Here is an 18,876-nt window from a genome sequence, read left to right as displayed (position 1 = left end):
GTTTACGCTGTTATATGCCCACGTCGCTGAGATCCCCGTACGTCGATCGCTGAGTGAAAACTCGCTAATTGATCATGTCAATGCATCACCAGCTATGGCCTGTCTTTAAGATCTGAATACATCCGACATAACCGATGATACAGATTCCACTTCATGAAAATGGCCAAAAGTACCTGGTCTAACCGTGAAAAACAATATATACCGTAATGAAATATTCTATCTTTGGAAAATTATTACATTTCTTTGGCTATGATAAAGATGACCACTAAATAGTCTGAAAAAGTGATACACTTGAGCAACCAACTTTATAGGCACCCGAGCTAACCACATTAACGAAATCGACTTAAGCATGCGATTGGATCGGGTATGTTTTTAAGGCGACAACGGATGATGGCCAGCATCACCTTGCGGAACTCTGGCATTGTTCTAGCGTATATCAGAGGGTTGATGCAACTATTCAGTGACAGCATCAAACCGGTCCAAGGGATACCAGGATCGCTTGGAGGAACAACAACGCTTACGCCGAACGGGAGAAGGCAAATGAAGAAGGCTAAAACAACGATGGCAAGTCTTTTCGTTACCGTGACATTGTATTTGTTCAGTCGTGGTTGTGTCTTCTTTTCAGATGCCTTTGGGTTAAAGAAACTTGGACGCTTCTCATTAACTTTCGGTTCTTCTGGATACCGTTTTGAAAGATCTCCAGGAATTTCAGGTGACGGGTTCTTTTTGAAATTCTCTTCATTGGCTATAGCTTTGTCATCCTTTGATGATTCGTCCAGGTCTTTCTCTGTTGTTTGTGATATGTCCATGTTTAATGTCGAACAGCTTTGTTTGGTTGCGTTGTCGGGTGAGAGGTTGCTTTGTGCAACCGATGAAACTTCCGATGAGCTCCTTTCTGTTTGGACATTTGGAGACTCGGGTACGCCTGCCTTTTTGAGCTGGGCCATATTTTTACCCTGTTTGGAAACGAAGAGATAGATCCGAATGTAAATCACAACTATGGCAATGAATACAGGAATAATGCCAGCTGCCCCTGCTATGAGGCTGTATAGGTCCGAGTTAGGAAGTGATGTATCTTGTGAGCATGATTTGTACTCGTAAGAATATCCCAGTCGACCCAATCCTGCAAAGTGAGGCACCAGGACCAAAAGAGCTGGGTAAAGCCAAGCACTGAGTACCATCAAGCATATGTTCCGGGTTGTGTAGAGCTTCTGGAAGCTTCCCATTAACTTGGTCAGCAAGAACCAGCGGTTATAGGCAATGAGAGACATGGTCATGACGCTTGCGCCTAGACATATCAGACTCACGGCAGAAATGGCAGCACAGATCCAACCAGGCATAGGCCAACCATCACGGCTTAGTACTGCGACAATATGAAAAGGTAGAGAGAGACAGGTTAGAAGGTCTGAGCAACCCAGGTTAACGACGAACCAGTTGGTGGATGAACGAAGTTTACGAGAAAGGATTACAGCAGTGATGACGAGAGTGTTGCCGATGGATCCAACCACAAAGACGATACAAAGGATGGTGGCTATAGCAATGCGTTGGTTGTAATCTTCAAACACGAACAGGTCTGAATTCCTACTCCCGTTCATGACTTTTGTCTTGGTTTGAGTTGTTGAAGTTATATCTTTATTTAGTATGTCGTCATCCATCTTCTGTTGTATCAAGTTCTAAAAAATCACAATTAGAGAAATGCATTATCAGTTCAAATATCCTCACTGTAAGCATGGACCTATTGTGTGGCGGCAGTTGAGGGGATTGATTTTTGTTGGGTTCTCTTTTTTATTCCCCTAAATTTCAAGTAATGTTTTCATTGTACATCATATAAAATAGACATAGGTATAGGGTTTGTAACATGATAATGATAACATTCTAAATCATAAAGCGTTTTAGACTAATGTTTCAAAGTGCAATTTATACAAATGTGAAAAAGGAATTCTTTGCAATCATAAGATAAGAATAACCTAATGAAAACACATAATCAATAAGAAACAACTTGAAAGAGAAGAATACATATGAACGCAACTACGAAGAATCAAATACATTGACGGGTAGATTGCAAAGCAAATGAAAACCGATACCACGGATACCTTATACCACAGGTTCATGCAGATGTTTTGTTTGAGTTTTGTTGATTTCAGTAAGATTAGAGTGAATTATTTGTCTTACATTAATATCCATCTCAGAATCAGTAGCGTACGCAAGGGGGGGGGGGGTATTACAGATTAACTCTATTTTTTTTATACCCACAACTCCCCTCCCTAAATGTTTGGTGAAGACTTTTTTTTTTTTGCTTTTCAACATTTCATTCAGCTTCAACCCCCTTTCAAATATCCTGCGTACGCTACTGTTCAGGATTAAAATGTACGAAATTTATTAACAATATTAATCAACGTAAAGGTTGTAACCAGTGTGCTCAGTGTTTTGACCTTCCTCTACACACCCACACACGTGTGCGCACCTACACCCTCACACACACATCTCCATCACTAATACAGGCTCCAACAACAACACTACCACATCCCAAACATGAAAAAAAAATTAATGTCTCCTTCACACATGGCACTGTCATTTAATCTGTAGCAAATTGCAACTTTTACTATTATTCGACCAGTGCCTCCGCCCCGCCCTTTTTGAGAGGCATAACAATTTTGTTATAGGGGAATATGTCGTGCATACACACCGTAGGACCCTCTCCTTTTTTTACTTGCTTGTCTTATTTTTCCTGGAACAAAAAGACGTAGGCTACATTTTGTAGTGAAAACCATTTTTTATGCCTGTTCAAGTTTTCCTGACATAAATCACCATAAAAGTCCCCCACCCTTTATGGAAATCCTGGATCCTTCCCTGAAATAAGCTGTTATTGCTCTGAGGCTGGGAGGAGGTGATTAGAAGATATTTATTTCATATCAATTTTGACACGATTGTCTGAGCAGCCTCGAGCAATATGAATGAATGAACTTCATTGACCCTCCTTGAAAAAGTAACATATAACAATATACATGTATAATTTATTGTATGCTAACGCATATGTCCAAAACGTTTAAAAGCAACAAATATCGATAATTAAAGGAAATTAATATAAAGACAATGTAGACGATGAGACCTTTGGAAGCCAGGCTTGTTATACGGTCATTCAGTATTGAAACAATATACTTCATTTGTTTGTTTAAAGCAAAAACTTGATTCTAGCTAAACTGGTTGATAATACTTAAAAAAAATACGTTGTACTAAGGTTATACAAGGATATACATACGTGGTTAAAAACTATTTACAGAAGAATAATGGATATGTTGAAAAAAAAAATAGGTATAAAAAATAGATAGATAGATAGACAAATAGATATATAGAATAACGGGGGAGCACGAAGTTACAAGATAGAAAATGGCAAGAGATAAGAGATTTATAACAAAAACTATAATTGAAATGACTACTAGTACTTAATGATAGGAGTACATGTACCAGTTGGTCGAGACATTTTACAGAATTTATATTGCTAATCACATAATTCTGCATGTATTTAAAAGGAAAACAATTATACATCATAAATGTACTTATTCAAGAATGAAAGTTTCAATTTCCTTTTAAAAACAATATCTAGCAGTTTATAGAAACAGATAGGTCGAGGTGAATTTTCTAGCTGTTCATTTCTTTTTCATTAATCTTTTGCTGTGATGACATTCATTCATCACGACACATATCTCATAATAACCACGTAAAAGTCTTAATAAGAAGAAAATCAATAAGATAATGATCTGATGACATGTCTTCGTTAGATTGGTCCGAGTATCCATGATCATTCATTTTCCTCATTATCATGAATTCCAAGCTCTCATTGTTGGCTATATTGATGGATTGATTCACCCAATATTATTCCGTTGTCAGTTGTAGATTAAATGTAGATACGAATTGATATCCTTTGACATATATTACATTGTTTTGTTTATAATGTTCAGAGTAAAATCATGACCAACCTACAACACATCAAGAGACATGTTAAAATGAATTGATGCCAATTCGGAATTCTACATTTGATTTGAAGTAAATTTCTTTATCGATTTTTTTGTTATACATCAGCCAATCCAGTTAGAAATACAAAAGCAAATAGAGGGTGAATTTCACTGACAACTGTTATATGAAGTTGCTAAATCAATGCCAGTGCATCTAATTGGCTCAAAACAAGGGCCTACCATTTGCCTCGCATGGTGCTAACCATTTCTCCTTTAACCAAGACTCAAATAATTAATTGGTATTTCTTCCATGGGTACTTACATGGTATAGAAATTAGCAGCTGGTTAAAGCAGAAGATCTTTGATTAGGTGAAGATACAGAAAGCACTTCCTGTAGTTGTAGGTGGTTCCTCTTGCATTATCAAACATGACTTGTACTACATAAGGTGTACGTGACCAGGAAAATAATTGCATGGGCGAGATAGAATAAGAATGGAAAGAAAAGAATATTTCAGAGACACAGAGGGAGAGAGAGGGAAAACCCAATGTGCTGTCTAGTATTACAAAGGCAACAAATGATTCATTGAACCGATCGATAAAATATGAATAATAACATTTTAATGTCATTCTCCAGTATTGACAGAGTTTCTTTTAAAACGTGTGTACACCCTCGCATAAATCAATAGAGTGTGAATCTGTCATAATATTAAAGTTTGTTTGAAATATCTTATCTGATGAAGGTTTGAATGCTTAACATGAAATTGTCAATATGACAATCGTGATGTTTTTAACTGCACTATGAATATGCAAAAAAATTCTTTGTTACATCTGAATGAGAGAAGCTTGTGAAATAATTTTCATGAGATTCGGGTACTTTTGCCGTCTTGACCATGATTCTAGTTTTACTGCAATCTCTGAAACATGGTTCAAACTTTATCCTCATTTTGATTCAAAATGTCGGTATAAGAAGAGGACTAGTAGAGACTTTTCGCTTCAAGACCCACGACGGCCAAGAACATAGAAAACATATTGCCCTTCATGACAAAGCACAACCAAGAAGTCTTTGTCGACAAAACAAAAAAAAATCAGTTTCGTTCTGGACTCTAGATAGACGACATATTTGCCATTTTTTATCAGCTCCGAAACTAAGGACGAAACTGCTGTTCTAGTGGTTAACCAATTTTCGACAAAGACCTCCCAGCATTAAACTGGCATTTTATAGATCATCCAAAATTCTCTTATGGGATTTCTTTCCCTGATGCAGTATGAGTGTTTTCATTGTGGTAACTATGTAATTCATGCATACTATTATAAGCAAAAAACAAAATAAAAGCACATGTATAGAATGTATACAAACTGGGGAGTGTAACGTAAAATATTTATAGTTAGGCTATATTGAACAACTGACCGTATATCATTATGGTTTATTTCTGAAAAGTAAAGTATGTTGAATAAATCGGTCTATATTCAATCATCAGTCGATATTCTTTATTCAATAATTTGATTTTTTTTCTTGTCAATTTGTTTTCTTCCGCCCCCCCTAATTTCGGGTGGACCCCCCTTAATTTTTTTTTTGTTTTGCTTGCCTGTCATTTTTTTTTAAATCTTGTGTTCATCCTTAATTTTCAGGTGGACCCCCCTAAATTTTGGGGATAGGGAACAATCGGGAGCAATTGGGAGCAATAACCTTTTTATCCCCCCTAAATTTCTTGGCTTCCGCCGCCAATGCGTACAACCATGAAAGGTACATACCCATCAGCACCCCAGCTTCAAATCCCAGGGCCGTGATCAACGAGGCGTAGTATTCATAAAACAGACCCTCATTGCAAAAAAGACTCGCCTCCCATTTCCCTGCTTGATGGAGGCTAAATACGAGTACATGTATTATAGATTTACGGAAGTTATAAATGCATTGCCGAACCTGGGTATAACATTGTTATTAAAAAAAAATTAAATTGCAACATACAATATACAAATTGGGACAAAATATTTAAACACAATCGTTCGTGACAACATTCTCTCTTAGATATTTCCCGCCCACCACCTCTCTTTGTTTCTCCACCCCTCTATTGTCTACTCTTCCCTTTTTTTTAAAGGTAAACCTCTACCGTGAAGCTTTCTATCAAAAGAGACAACCAGCCAGAAAAGAATGTTATACAAAGAGGAATGAAAAGGGTGCAGTTTCATTTTGTTTCTGATCAATTGAATGACGAAAATATTTGCCCTTTGATTCCATTTTAAAAGTCTTCTCGGTACATTCACCCTAAAAATTTGAATGTTAAATCAACGTAAACAGCATTGTTAGGCCGATGATATAAATGCTATGATAAACGCCGAACCATGAAATCCACTGCAGGTAAATTGAACAATCAAAAGTAAGACGCATGAAAAGGACCTCATATAGCTTTTTGTTTGTTTTGTTTTAAGGATAAAAAACATTACTTTAGGCGGGAAAAGATGTCAGTGGAATGACAACTTCCATGACTATTATAATTCTTAATAGAGATTATGCTACAGATAAAATAATTAATAACAACAAAAATATTCATCCACAACCTACTAAAATCATAAGTAAAGGAAGTCTTGTGTGCGGTAAAGGACAATGAAACCATTAAAGGGGAAGTTCACCCTGACAAAAAGTTTATTGTAAAAATAGCAGAAAATATAATAAAAAATATTGACGAAGGTTTGAGAAAAATTCATCAAATAATTAAAAAGTTATTAGAATTTCAATTATTTGATTTGTGACGTCATATGCGAGCAGCATTCCTACATAGCGAATGGTAAAAAATCAATGAAATGTCATTTTCTCAGAAAATTAAAAATGGTTTTCACTGTACCTATTGTATATCAATAGACAAATCATTTCACACCCGATCATGAATAGAAAACATAATTAAGTCATCAGGAACCATAAAAAATTTGAAATTCATGCATTTTATATTACATAACACATGAAGCAGCTGCTCGTTTATGACGTCACAAATCCAAAACTTTGAACTCCAATAACTTTCTTATTCTTTAACGGATTTTCCTCAAACCTTCACCAATAATTTTTACTATTTTTTCTGCTATTTTTACAACAAAGTTTTCTTTAGGGTGAACTTCCCCTTTAAAGCAAATTAGCTCGTGTAAAAGCATGAAAATCAAAAAAGGATCAATTAAAGTGATTGATTAACATTGGTTTGACTTTTAAAAAATCTGAGCTAGAAGGTCACACTTGTCACCTGTGTCTGTGATATGATCCAAAAATGAAGCCCAGAAAAAATTGCGTTCGAAAAGGATTATTTAATGCTTCAAAAATTGAAATATAAAGTGACCGGAAACACCATCTTAATTTCATCCCATACACTTATGTGTACTATTTAGGTGTCTATAAGACGCCTATTTACAAAATCGGGGTTTGCCTTGTAGTTTTAGCTTTTCATTCTCAATAATGGTTGTTTTCAGGGTTTATTAGTTCTAATTCATGCACTTGTACACATGTTTCATCTTGGTTTGAGAATTTTTTAAATCGGCTGCTCACAAAGTTAAACAATACCTTTAAGCTGAGTCAGAACTGGTCAAGAACAACATATGTCATGATCACTAGTGCTAATCTTGGAACGATTTTTAATAGGGGTTTGGAAAAAAATAAGCAAAAATAAAAGGGGGGGGGGTCGCAGCAAAATTAGTGATTTCAGTGTTCGTGAACGTCGTAACATACGAATCTGATTTCCAGGGGTTCGTGCTGCCTATGTTATATATATACGCAGTACCTTCAATAAGAATCTGGCTTGTGTCATCACATCGTATTGTCGCGTCGGGTCGGGTATTCACGAAGCCGGACGATTTGAGAAAAGCTAGGTCCCTAAATTTCCGAAAATGAGTTATAGTCCAATTACTGATCATTCCAGAAAAGTGCATCCTTATTTCCCGAAAGGTCAGGTCAAGTTTACCCGATGTTTTGTAAAAATTATAGTAAAATTCTCGAGTGATCGGGTAAACTGGACCCGACGATTCGGGAATTTAGGTGGCCCTCACATTTTCACGAATTGCCCGACCGACGTGCAAGCGCAAAAGGGACCCAATTGTCATTTCCAGGAGAAAGCGAGAAGAACAAACACGTTTGGAAGTGTTTTTTTAACTTTATAGGTGCAAGAATGCACCCATCAAAAGAAAGTGCTTCTTTTTTTTCTCAGTGTACATAATAAGCTCATGAATGATACACTCTAAAAAATGAAGTGCTAATTCAGCTCTTAAAGAGCGTGTATAGTGACTGCACGTCGGAGTGCTGATTTGTCTAGTTCAAATTTGAACGAGAAAAATCAGCACTCCGAAGTGCAGTCACTATACACGCTCTTTAAGAGCTGAATTAGCACTTCATTTTTTAGAGTGTAGGTCCCATTATATTCCTCCTATTGAAATTGAGTTATATAACTATATATTTACTCTATACATCTATTTGTAATTTAATAAATATATGCATTATTGTTGTCGGATTTGTATATAGCGCATATTACATTATAAATAAAGACTCTATGCCCTTCCAAAATGACTTGGATATTATTACCCCGGCTATAGTTCATGCAGCCTTTCAGCGATCAGGGCATTTCAAGGAATAAATTTCTGCCAGGTACCCATTTACTTCGCTTTGATAAATTTCTTGCTGAAGGATACTACGTCATGGGCTTTGAACCTACGACCCTCTGTTTCAAAGTCCAGAGACAAATCCACTGGGCCACAATGCTCCACCTATGTGAAATAAATGTCAAACAATGATAGGCCTAATGAAAATGAAATAAATGAAATATGCCTACAATAAGTAAAAAAAAAATACCACTATTACCTCTCTATAGGCCCTACCACCATTTCTGTCGAATAGTATATGTTTTTAACTGTGCATCTTGAAATTCTACATTTATTCAATTAAGGGATAAGGACATAGTCTACACTTTATGTACAGACATTGAATGTATTACAAAAATCCTATTCCATAAAAATAATCGCTGGTTGAAATTAACTGAGATGAACATAGAACTGACGGACTAGCGCAGTAAGTGAGCGAAATAAAATCCACATGGTTTTCCTAAGCTGAGAACAACCTACAGACGATTCTCATTGTGGCATTCATGTATTCTGTTCGGAGTTAGACAATGTCACAAATGACCTCTAATATTCAACGATTTTTTTTATGGAGAAGTCTGTTTTAGGCCTACTTATTTACATCAGACACTCACAAAACAACAAGAAGGTCTCGAAAATCGCCTTCGTCTCTCTATTTCTTTCTCTCACTATGATAATTTCATTTGTACTACTTATTATTTGTAATTATTAATATTGTATCATAATCACTTTGTCTTTGATTACTGTCACTCATTCGTTAAAACTTTTACATTCTGTAGAGTTTCCGTCCCCCAATATTGTTGTATACTCGTTTAGCTAAATAACTGAAACTAAGTTACAGGGCTTGCCCCTCATTCCAGCATGGCTTTTCTTGGTCACGAAGCCGGACGATTTGAGAAAAGCTAGGTCCCTAAATTTCCGAAAAGTTAGAGTCCAATTACTGATCATTCCAGAAAAGGGCATCCTTATTTCCCGAAAGGTCAGGTCCAGTTAACCCGATGTTTTGTAAAAAAATATTTGTCTTAAATTACTGTCACTCATTCGTTAAAACTTTTATATTCTGTAGAGTTTCCGTCCCCCAATATTGTTGTATACTCGTTTAGCTAAATAACTGAAACTAAGTTACAGGGCTTGCCCCTCATTCCAGCATGGCTTTTCTTGGTTCATTTACTTATCAGGCAAAATCATTATAGTTTACCTCAATTCAGTTTGTGATTTTCTATTTTATGTACATATATCATGAATGATATTTAATTGTTTGTGATATTCTGTTGTATACTTTGATTGTATTTTGTTAAAGGCAAAGTGAATAAAACTCTCTAAATCTGGATATTTCAATAACCGATTTGAAAAGTGAATATCTCAATACCTGGATATCATTGAATACTTTACGAGCACATAGAAACGAGCTATTCTATTCATCCGCTTTTTTCAATCAATGAAGCTCAAAAATTAGAAAAGTCTAAAGTGAGTGCTGTCTCTGGCGAAATAGTCCGCTAGGAATATATCAGAAGAATCTAGATTTTGTTACAAATGATATATATTTGCAAGTACTCAATTTTTGTCTCCATATATTAGCATATTAATAACTCTCAAAACTTTTAAGGACGTTTAGATGACTGCTATGCACTTACAATCAAAATGGCACTTTTTTTTAATGAAGAAGAGGAGAAAGAATATAAAAAGTAGAAGAAGAGGAGGAGGGGGAGGGGGAAGAGGAGGAGATGAATTAATTAAATCAGCATGCATGCAGTGCCCTTGATTCTGGACAAACGGCAATACAGTTGCAATTTTTCGCCAGCCCTAAAACTTAGGAACAAATAGTTGTTCCGAGTCACAAATTTTAGACAAAGAACCAACTCCCATGTTCTTTGTCATTTGACGGACATATTCAATACATTTACTTTTTTTTTAAATCCCCACACATCGCTTATAACATGAGCGAAATGCTTTTGGTGTTTTCCCTATCATTTTGCTCAGTTAACCTTACCATATCACATGCACCCACGATCCTGAAATTTTTTCTAAATTAAATATAAATTTGAGACATAACTGTTAAAAATGCCGACTGACACCAAGCGCATTCAAGGACCAGATGAGTCACAAAGCACCTTTTTATATAAGAAACGGACTGATAAACTGCATCAACCGGTAAGTAGAGATCGAGAATCGCTGGCTTTCTCACGTCGCCGCGTCGCGGAACCGCTCATCTTCATTGGCCGTGACTGCCTGCGTGGGTAACCATCGGAGTCGTGGTGAATTTTCAGTGCAGTTGCAGTTCGCCGCGCCGCAAAAACTAAACTTAAAGGAGAATGAAACCATTGGAACAAGATAGCTTGTGTGAAAACAGAAAAATCAGAGAAACAGATCAACAAAAGTTTGAGAAAAATCAGACAAATAATGAGAAAGTTATGAGCATTTGAATATTACGATCACTAATGCTATGGAGATAGCAAATTGGCAATGCGACAAAGATGTGTGATGTCACTTATGAACAACTCTCCCCATTACTTTAGTATATATTTCACTTGAATTGCTTCATTTATCACATCTATCCATAGATCATGTGTTCATTCTACATGAGGGCATGTAATACATATTTTTTTAGAATACATCATGGACATGGATAGAGAGTTTGTATCATCATAAGAAAAAGCAAAAATAGACATTTTGAGTGTATTTTATAGTCCACCAAAGGGAAAGTTGTTCATCAGTGACACCACACATCCTTGTCGCATTGCCAATGGGAGGATCTCCATAGCATTAGTGATTGCAATATTCAAATGCTCATAACTTTCTCATTATTTGTCCGATTTTTCTCAAACTTTCTTTATTCTTATTCTTTGATTTTTCTGTTTCTACACAATCCTATTTGTTCCAAAGGTTCCATTCCCCTTTAAACTTTAAAAGAAACATCCGTTGTCAAACGTTTTGATAATGATAAAATTTAAGAAATTACAGGGAAGCCATTTGCAGATTTCAAGCACTCTCTGCAATCATGGCAATGTTGGACTCGGAATGAAAAAAAGAGCTAAGACTGAGTCTTCAGACTAGAGTAAGAATTCAAGTTGATCATGAACATCATGAATTTGATGAAATGAATAATTTTTTAAAGTCCAAGGCCAAGTAGACCAAAAGCTTCAGTCTCTGTTTTTGGTTGTTGTTCTGCTGAACTGCATTAGCTTCTCTCACCAACATGACTGAAGTCAATGGAGGCCGTTCGTAAACGTTAGCAGTAATGTTAGATCTAATATTCGGCGGAAAACCGATTTTCGGATCGTTTTTGTACATTTACAAAGAAGAAATTACACCCAACTTGACAAGGAAGTATATAACATTAAGAAATTTAATACTTAGACCGCAGTTACTGCTAATTCCCTGCAAATGATGATAAAAACATAGTCATCCTCGATCCTTTCGTTGGTCATTGTAAATTGCCATCTTGCATGACATCATCCTTACAGTACATGTCATTACCAGTCGCCATATATCGTGATTTATGCAGCTGTGTTGCGCTTCTTGAAACTTGTCGCTCACATATATCGAAAAGTTTAATCGGATAGCCTTGATAAAAGCCTAACTCAACAAACAAAAGAGAAAAAAAGGAAGAAAAAAAGAGGAAAGAAAAGCGAAAAAGAAGAGAAAAAAAAGAAAAAAAAAATAAGAGGGAAAAAGAATAGAAGATTAATAAGAAGAAAAGAAAAATAACAAGAAAAGGAAAAAGAAGGGAAAATAAGAGAAAAAAAGAAAAGAAAAGAAAAGGAAGGGAAAAGAAAACAAATAAAAGGAAAAGAGAGAGAAGAAAAACAGGAATGGAAAAGGAAAAAAAAGCTATTGAAAATGAACGAAAGCTGTGGCAAAAATAGTCAATCCTGACTGGTTGCCAACCAAGGAAAGAAGAAGAAGAGGGCAGCAACACTGTACACTCCTTACTGTAGGTTAGTGGCCAAAAATAGGTTTTATGCTGGCCTCGCATTGTGTTTTCTTCCTGGAGGAGCCGTGGAAACATGTCTCATTGACAGACCATCAACTCGGCTGCCAGAAAATGTGAAGTTATCACTAATACTCTTATTGCGTATATAGGCTTCACTTCAGAAAATATTAAAAAAAAAGAAATTAACGATTCTTACCAGACTGATCGCTTAATTGCAGCTACAAAAATGCTCCCACACTTCATAACACAGTGGCATGACCTTTGACTCGCTTCGCGATGATGTAGGGACGATGAACTTGGTTAGGAGGCGCTGTTTGTAGCATAAGAAATTATTATTAAACAAAATAATTATTTGCATACAATTCACAGTTTAGTATTGTTAATTTTTACATAATTACTTACAACTGAAATGTGAATTTATGCAAATAATCATTTGTTGTAGTACTTGTATGGATTCAACCTGGACAACCTGGACTTGTTATAAATGTAAGATATGTATGTGCGGCAGTTGAGACCCCCATTTTCAGTTTCATTTTTAATTGATTCGGAGACTGCTGATTTGTTCATTGGGCAGAAACATCATGCCCAATTTCATGCATACTCATGCAATGCTCCTAAACACTGAATTTGTGCTGTCCCAGAGTATTGCATCTTTAGCAGTTGTTGATCCTAGAGCGGTTCCAGAGACCCCCATTTTAAGACCAAACTTTAGTTCCAGAGCCCCCTAATGGGCCCTACACGTATTTTCATTTTTGGTGCGACAAATAGGTATCATGTTGTAATTTGAGCCCCCCCCCCCCCCGCCCCCGGCTGTACAATCTTGTCATTTCTAGCTAGAAATTGGCATTTGATACCTTAATGTTTCTCTTTGATTTCTTAATTACCCAAGCTTCTAGAGGAAGGAAAGCGACAAGATGGAAGATCACCTGAAGAAATAAGACCAATATGTAAGTATTTGTTATTTATGATGTTTGTACTTAAGAAGCTTGGAAATTTTCAGAATATCCAATCGATAGATAAAGCATAGTTGATATTAATTGTCTTCTGGTCAGAAAAAAGTTGACCATCCCTCCCTGATTATCGTTAGAAACTGACATCACGTAGTTAATTCTGAGTATCTTGTATTTTCCTACTTCTTGTAATGTTTTCTTAAGGTCACATACAGTATTGTGTAAACACTTACATTGTCTTCCCACCTACCATTTTCCTCCTCATCTTTGATTTTCAGTTCTCAAAGCTGGGGTTGTTAGTCAAGCGAAAGGATCATGTTATATTGAAATGAAGAACACCAAGGTCATATGTGCAGTGTATGGACCAAGAGAGGTACCAAGGAGAGATGGGTTTGTCATCAATGGTCAGCTTCGGTGTGAGTTTAAATTTGCTACCTTTGCCAGTGAAGTGAGGCAAGGCCATTTAACTACATCCACAGAGAAGGACCTGGCATTACAGGTGCAGCAAGCCTTGGAACCAGCAGTTTGCTTGGTAAGCTTCTTTCAGTCAATGATAAGAGTGTGATTATGCCAATGTCTTTCAGCTTAGGGTGTTTATTGGTAATACATGTAGTGGTACCAATTAAAGGCCACTGCACACCTTACGACCCGACTGGTCGGCGACTGGCTTGCGACTGAGAGAGGGGAGATGAATCGCAAGGCAGTCATAAGCCTTGACACCGCACACCTTGCGATCCGATCTGCGACTCACGCTTGCACTTTTTGCTTTTTTGCATATCAACTGAGAAATTGCGCTTACTTATGCGTATGCGCGTTGTTTATCATAATACGCATTATGCAACTCTGCTGTCTGATTGGCTGGAGGTTGAATTGAGCTTGTGATCCAGTCATAAGGATTCGACATGTCAAATCCTTCGATTTTCCTTGCGACTTGTCTCTGACCGGTCTGCGACACTCAAGCTGACAAGAACTGTGACGTCACATCTCCCCTTACCCAGTCGCAAGCCAGTCAGCGACCGGTCGGGTCGTAAGATGTGCGGTGGCCTTAACATGTGCAGGAAGTATATAGGCATAGGAGATGTATGTGACTGCCTATGTGTAGTAGGTTTAGGTATACTTTGTATGATAATATTCAGACAGCATTTGTCATCTACTTTGGAAAATTGGTCAATTTTGATTGCTCACTCTGTTTTCAGTGAGCATCACAAGGAGTAGCTTCCAACTTGTGAATTTTGTAATGACCATTTAACTGGTCTTCTAAGGAGTCAAAATGTAGTCATTAGGGGTCATTATTTTTAATGCCCTAATTGTGTTGAGTGACATTTTTTATACTGAATAAAAAGTGTACATAATCATGACCTACTGGGGAAGGCTAGAACTGGTGAAAATTGTCAGTGTTTTTAAGTTTTGGAAAATTCCCCAAAGTACAAATCACCATTCAAATTCATTACTAGATTGTATCAATATTAATGCTTTAAAAAAATTTTGCTTTGAGTATATAAAATAAGAATATGATATGAGCTGGATAAATTCGAGATTGCACCTGAGAATGTAATTTAATCAAGAGCCCACTCAAAATGAGATACATACATCATATGTATTGGTAAAGGACAAATTATAATGTGCATCAGGAAGGAAGAAGGTAGATGAGGGAGACTGCATTTTTTTTCTTTGGTTTTACAGCACAAGATTCCCAAGTCCCAAGTGGATATTTTCATCACAGTACTCGAAAACGATGGAAGTGGTAAGTTAACCCCTGTTGCCTTAAACCCTGGATTCACTTTAGATTTACCTTATTGAGCTTATGTTTTTCAAGTTGGTCATAAATAAAACAACTCCATGTTGAGAATATAGTCACGATAGCCACTGGACGCCACCAGACATTTTCTGCCATAGGCAGTACATACATCCCAATGGGATGATGGAGATGTGCTGTCTTAACTGTTAATTCTTGATTATATTACTTGAACTTTTAATGAACAAATCTCAATATTGACATTTAATGGTTTCATAGTAAATTGTGATAACCAAACATACACCCATAGCAATGATGAACTCTATTTTGTTATTTCATGCAGTTCTTTCAGCAGCCATTACCTGTGCATCTGTTGCTGTTGCTAATGCTGGTATTGAGATGTATGATCTTGTCATCGGGAGTTCAGTGGTACGTCTCAAAGCAAATAATCAGTGATTTTCATTGACTTATTTTTGCTTATCCAATCAGATTCAAGGGCTTTAGAAGCATATTTCAATTATCAGTGAAAATTGCTGACTAGTAGGTCACTTGGAGGTCATTATTTGCATGAATTATCTTGATATCTTGAAAACTCATAGGCTTGAATTCACAAAGGTGGTTTTGAAAACCCACGGTTGAGTCCATGGTTTATGCAGATTTCCTGTATGAATTACATTTAATTTAGCGCGTATCGGGCTCATGTATAAAACATGTCCAATGCTGATGCGCGCATTTGTCACAGTGCGCCAAATTGGCACCTGTTACCACGTTTATATGTGCTATTTTATTCATGAGTCCACTGTTTGAAGAGTGTTTTATACACGCGCCTGATACGCGCTAAATTAAGCATAATTTATACAGGAAATCTGCATAAACCATGGACTCAACCTTGGGTTTTCAAAACCACCTTTGTGAATTCGGGCCTTAAAGTATTTGATGCATCAACCTCAAATTTGCCCTGCATATATGAGCACAGATGATCAAGTCTCTGTAACACAAAGGTTTGCAATCGATCACTTGAATTCATGATCATAATAAATGGATCTTGTAAAGTGCATATCACATTATAATATAACGTCTCTGTGCTCCGTAAGAGCTGGAATCTTGTTACTGTGGACTTAGCCTGGCAGACTTTTATATCACACAAGCATTTCAAGTAATTAATTCTTGCCAGGTACCCATTAACCGTACCTTGGTTTGGTGCAGTACAATATGGATCCATTTCTTGCAGAAGGTAACTTACTTGGATTTGATTCAGCGATCCTCTGTTTTAAAGTTCTAATTATGAGCCAAACAGAATTATTGTTGTCTAATACATTGGAAATATTTTTGTTTGATACTGACTGAATAATATTTTTAGGGAAAATTGCCATAGAGGTTATTGAAAACATGAAAATGGTTAATTCTTGTTATACTCTTGTAAAAAGAAATAATCATTCTTTGAGGCTAAAATTTTGAAAATTGGATATGTTATTTAACTTTATTTCTATATGATGTGATTATTATTTCAGAGACAGTCAGGAGAAAAACTTCTGCTTGATCCAACAGCATTTGATGAAGCTGCTGACTCCACGGCTACAGATGACCCACAGGCTATCATCACTGTCGGATTCCTACCTTCTATCAATCAAGTCTCATGTCTGGTTCAGAAAGGACAGCTCCTGAGTGAAGAATCCATCAAGGTAAGTCATTGAGGGGTTTCTACCTTCTATCAATCAAGACTCTGGTTCAGAAGGACAGCTCCAGAGTGAAGAATCCATCAAGGTTTTCAATAGGGGTTTCTACATTTCATCAATCAAGTCTCATGTCTTGTTGAGAAAGGACAGCTCCAAAGTGAAGAATCCATCAAGGTAAGTCATTGAGGGTTTCTACCTTCTATCAATCAAGAGACTCTGGTTCAGAAAGGACAGCTCCAGAGTGAAGAATCCATCAAGGTAAGTCAGTGAGAATTTCTTCCTTCTATCAATCAAGTCTCATGTCTTGTTGAGAAAGAACAGCTCAAGAGTGAAGAATCCAAGGTAAGTCAGTGAGAATTTCTTCCTTCTATCAATCAAGACTCTCTGGTTCAGAAAGGACAGCTCCAGAGTAAAGAATCCATCAAGGTATTCAATAATGGTTTCTACCTTCTATCAATCAAGACTCTCTCTGGTTCAGGAAGGACAGCTCCAGAGTGAAGAATCCATCAAGGTAAGTCAGTGAGGATTTCTACCTCCTATCATTAAGTCTCATGTCTGGTTCAGAAATGACAGCTCCAGAGTAACAAATCCATCAAGGTAATTCACTGAGGATATCTACCTGCTATCAATCAAGTCTCATGTCTGGTTCAGAAAGGACAGCTCCAGAGTAAAGAATCCATCAAGGTAAGTCAGTGAGGGTTTCTATCTTCTATCAATCAAGTCTCATGTCTGGTTCAGAAAGGATAGCTCCAGAGTGAAGAATCCATCAAGGTAAGTCAGTGAGGGTTTCTACCTCTGGAGACTTTAGAGGGAAGTCATTTACCATTTGTTCTGTCTATCATTCAAGACTCCTCTGGTTCAGAAAGAAAAGTTCTAAAATGTAGACCTAAAATGTAAATTTAAATGTATTTCAGTTGATTGTAATTGTTCACATAGTATTCTATAGAAATTACAGTTACAATGAATTTGAAAATCAATAGCATTTTAAGTCACTGGAATTTGATACCTCTTTATTGTAACATTTATGTGACTAATGTTTATGTTTTCTTAATTTCCTTTTTTTTTATAGGCATTGCAGCATTGTATAGAGACATGTCAGCGTATCTACCCGGTTGTGTATGAGTGCTTGAAGAAATCTGTCAAGAAACTGAAGACATCTGTAGGGTCACCTTCCCCTGTAGATGAAGTTCCTGTGTCATGACGTTGATAGATCCAGTGATCAGTGGACCCTAACAAATCATTGACCTCTAGCTTGAACAGACTCTTTTACACAACTGAGCGATGATGGTTATTTCAGCCTAGCTGACCCCTGGGAGTAGGCTGTAAGGAACAAACTCAAAAGACATTTAAAGGCATATTGCCACAGTGACAATGAATAGCATCAGCTTTAGACCCAAACTACTCAAACAGTTCCTGGTTCCCCACCCAGAATGCAACATCTTATTCAGGTAATCTTATACCCAATATAATCCAACCATGTTTGTGAAAACATTATTTTCATTATTATTACCACAGATGTGCTGGTACGGTACAAAATAATTATTGGCTCCAGGGCCCAGGGGGCTGTTTCATAAAGATGTTGAGAGCGACTTTAAGAACGACTTGTGATCCTTTCTTATGCGCTAAAACCATCTCCAATGAATATACCTTTTACCACAAGAAAGGATCGCCAGTAGTTCTTTAAAGTCACTCTCAACTTACGAACAGCTTTATGAAACACCCAACAGAGGTTCTATTTTCCAAATAAAGGGCAAATGGCCATCATGACTTCTACCCAATTCCACATTATATTTTACATCATTTGTAACATATTGAGGTATACAGTGTATCAAAACTGATTTACATCACAGGAGTTCATCGGAGGATGCCCACTGTGCAATTGACCTTGAAGGAAAATCACATTTTAGACCCACTTGTATCCTATCAATTTGGTCTGTTTGCTACTTGGTCCAACCATCACTTCGCCTATTAATCACATGGGATAATTGTCATTCAGTCTAATTTCCACTTTTACTTTCTTTTT

At 36.7% G+C, this 18,876-nt stretch overlaps 2 protein-coding genes across 2 annotated transcripts; one reads left to right on the top strand and one right to left on the bottom strand.

Moving 5' to 3' along the window:
- Window positions 1–254: 254 nt before the first annotated feature.
- Window positions 255–1,666, bottom strand: LOC121406553 (probable G-protein coupled receptor No18). The gene has a single exon (XM_041597564.1). The coding sequence runs from the start codon at window positions 1,653–1,655 to the stop codon at window positions 330–332; it is 1,326 nt and encodes a 441-aa protein (XP_041453498.1). The 5' UTR covers window positions 1,656–1,666; the 3' UTR covers window positions 255–329.
- Window positions 1,667–10,583: 8,917 nt separating this feature from the next.
- LOC121423624 (exosome complex component MTR3-like) lies at window positions 10,584–18,395 on the top strand. Its single transcript, XM_041619017.1, has 7 exons — window positions 10,584–10,709; window positions 13,382–13,439; window positions 13,721–13,974; window positions 15,126–15,186; window positions 15,521–15,606; window positions 16,689–16,859; window positions 17,923–18,395. The coding sequence occupies exons 1-7, from the start codon at window positions 10,620–10,622 to the stop codon at window positions 18,052–18,054; spliced, it is 852 nt and encodes a 283-aa protein (XP_041474951.1). The 5' UTR covers window positions 10,584–10,619; the 3' UTR covers window positions 18,055–18,395.
- Window positions 18,396–18,876: the final 481 nt, after the last annotated feature.

Source organism: Lytechinus variegatus, chromosome 1 (assembly GCF_018143015.1).
Source record: "Lytechinus variegatus isolate NC3 chromosome 1, Lvar_3.0, whole genome shotgun sequence".
NCBI classification, from domain to species: domain Eukaryota; kingdom Metazoa; phylum Echinodermata; class Echinoidea; order Temnopleuroida; family Toxopneustidae; genus Lytechinus; species Lytechinus variegatus.
The sequence above is the reverse complement of the archived record's forward strand: the minus strand, read 5'-3'. Positions and strand labels throughout refer to the sequence as shown.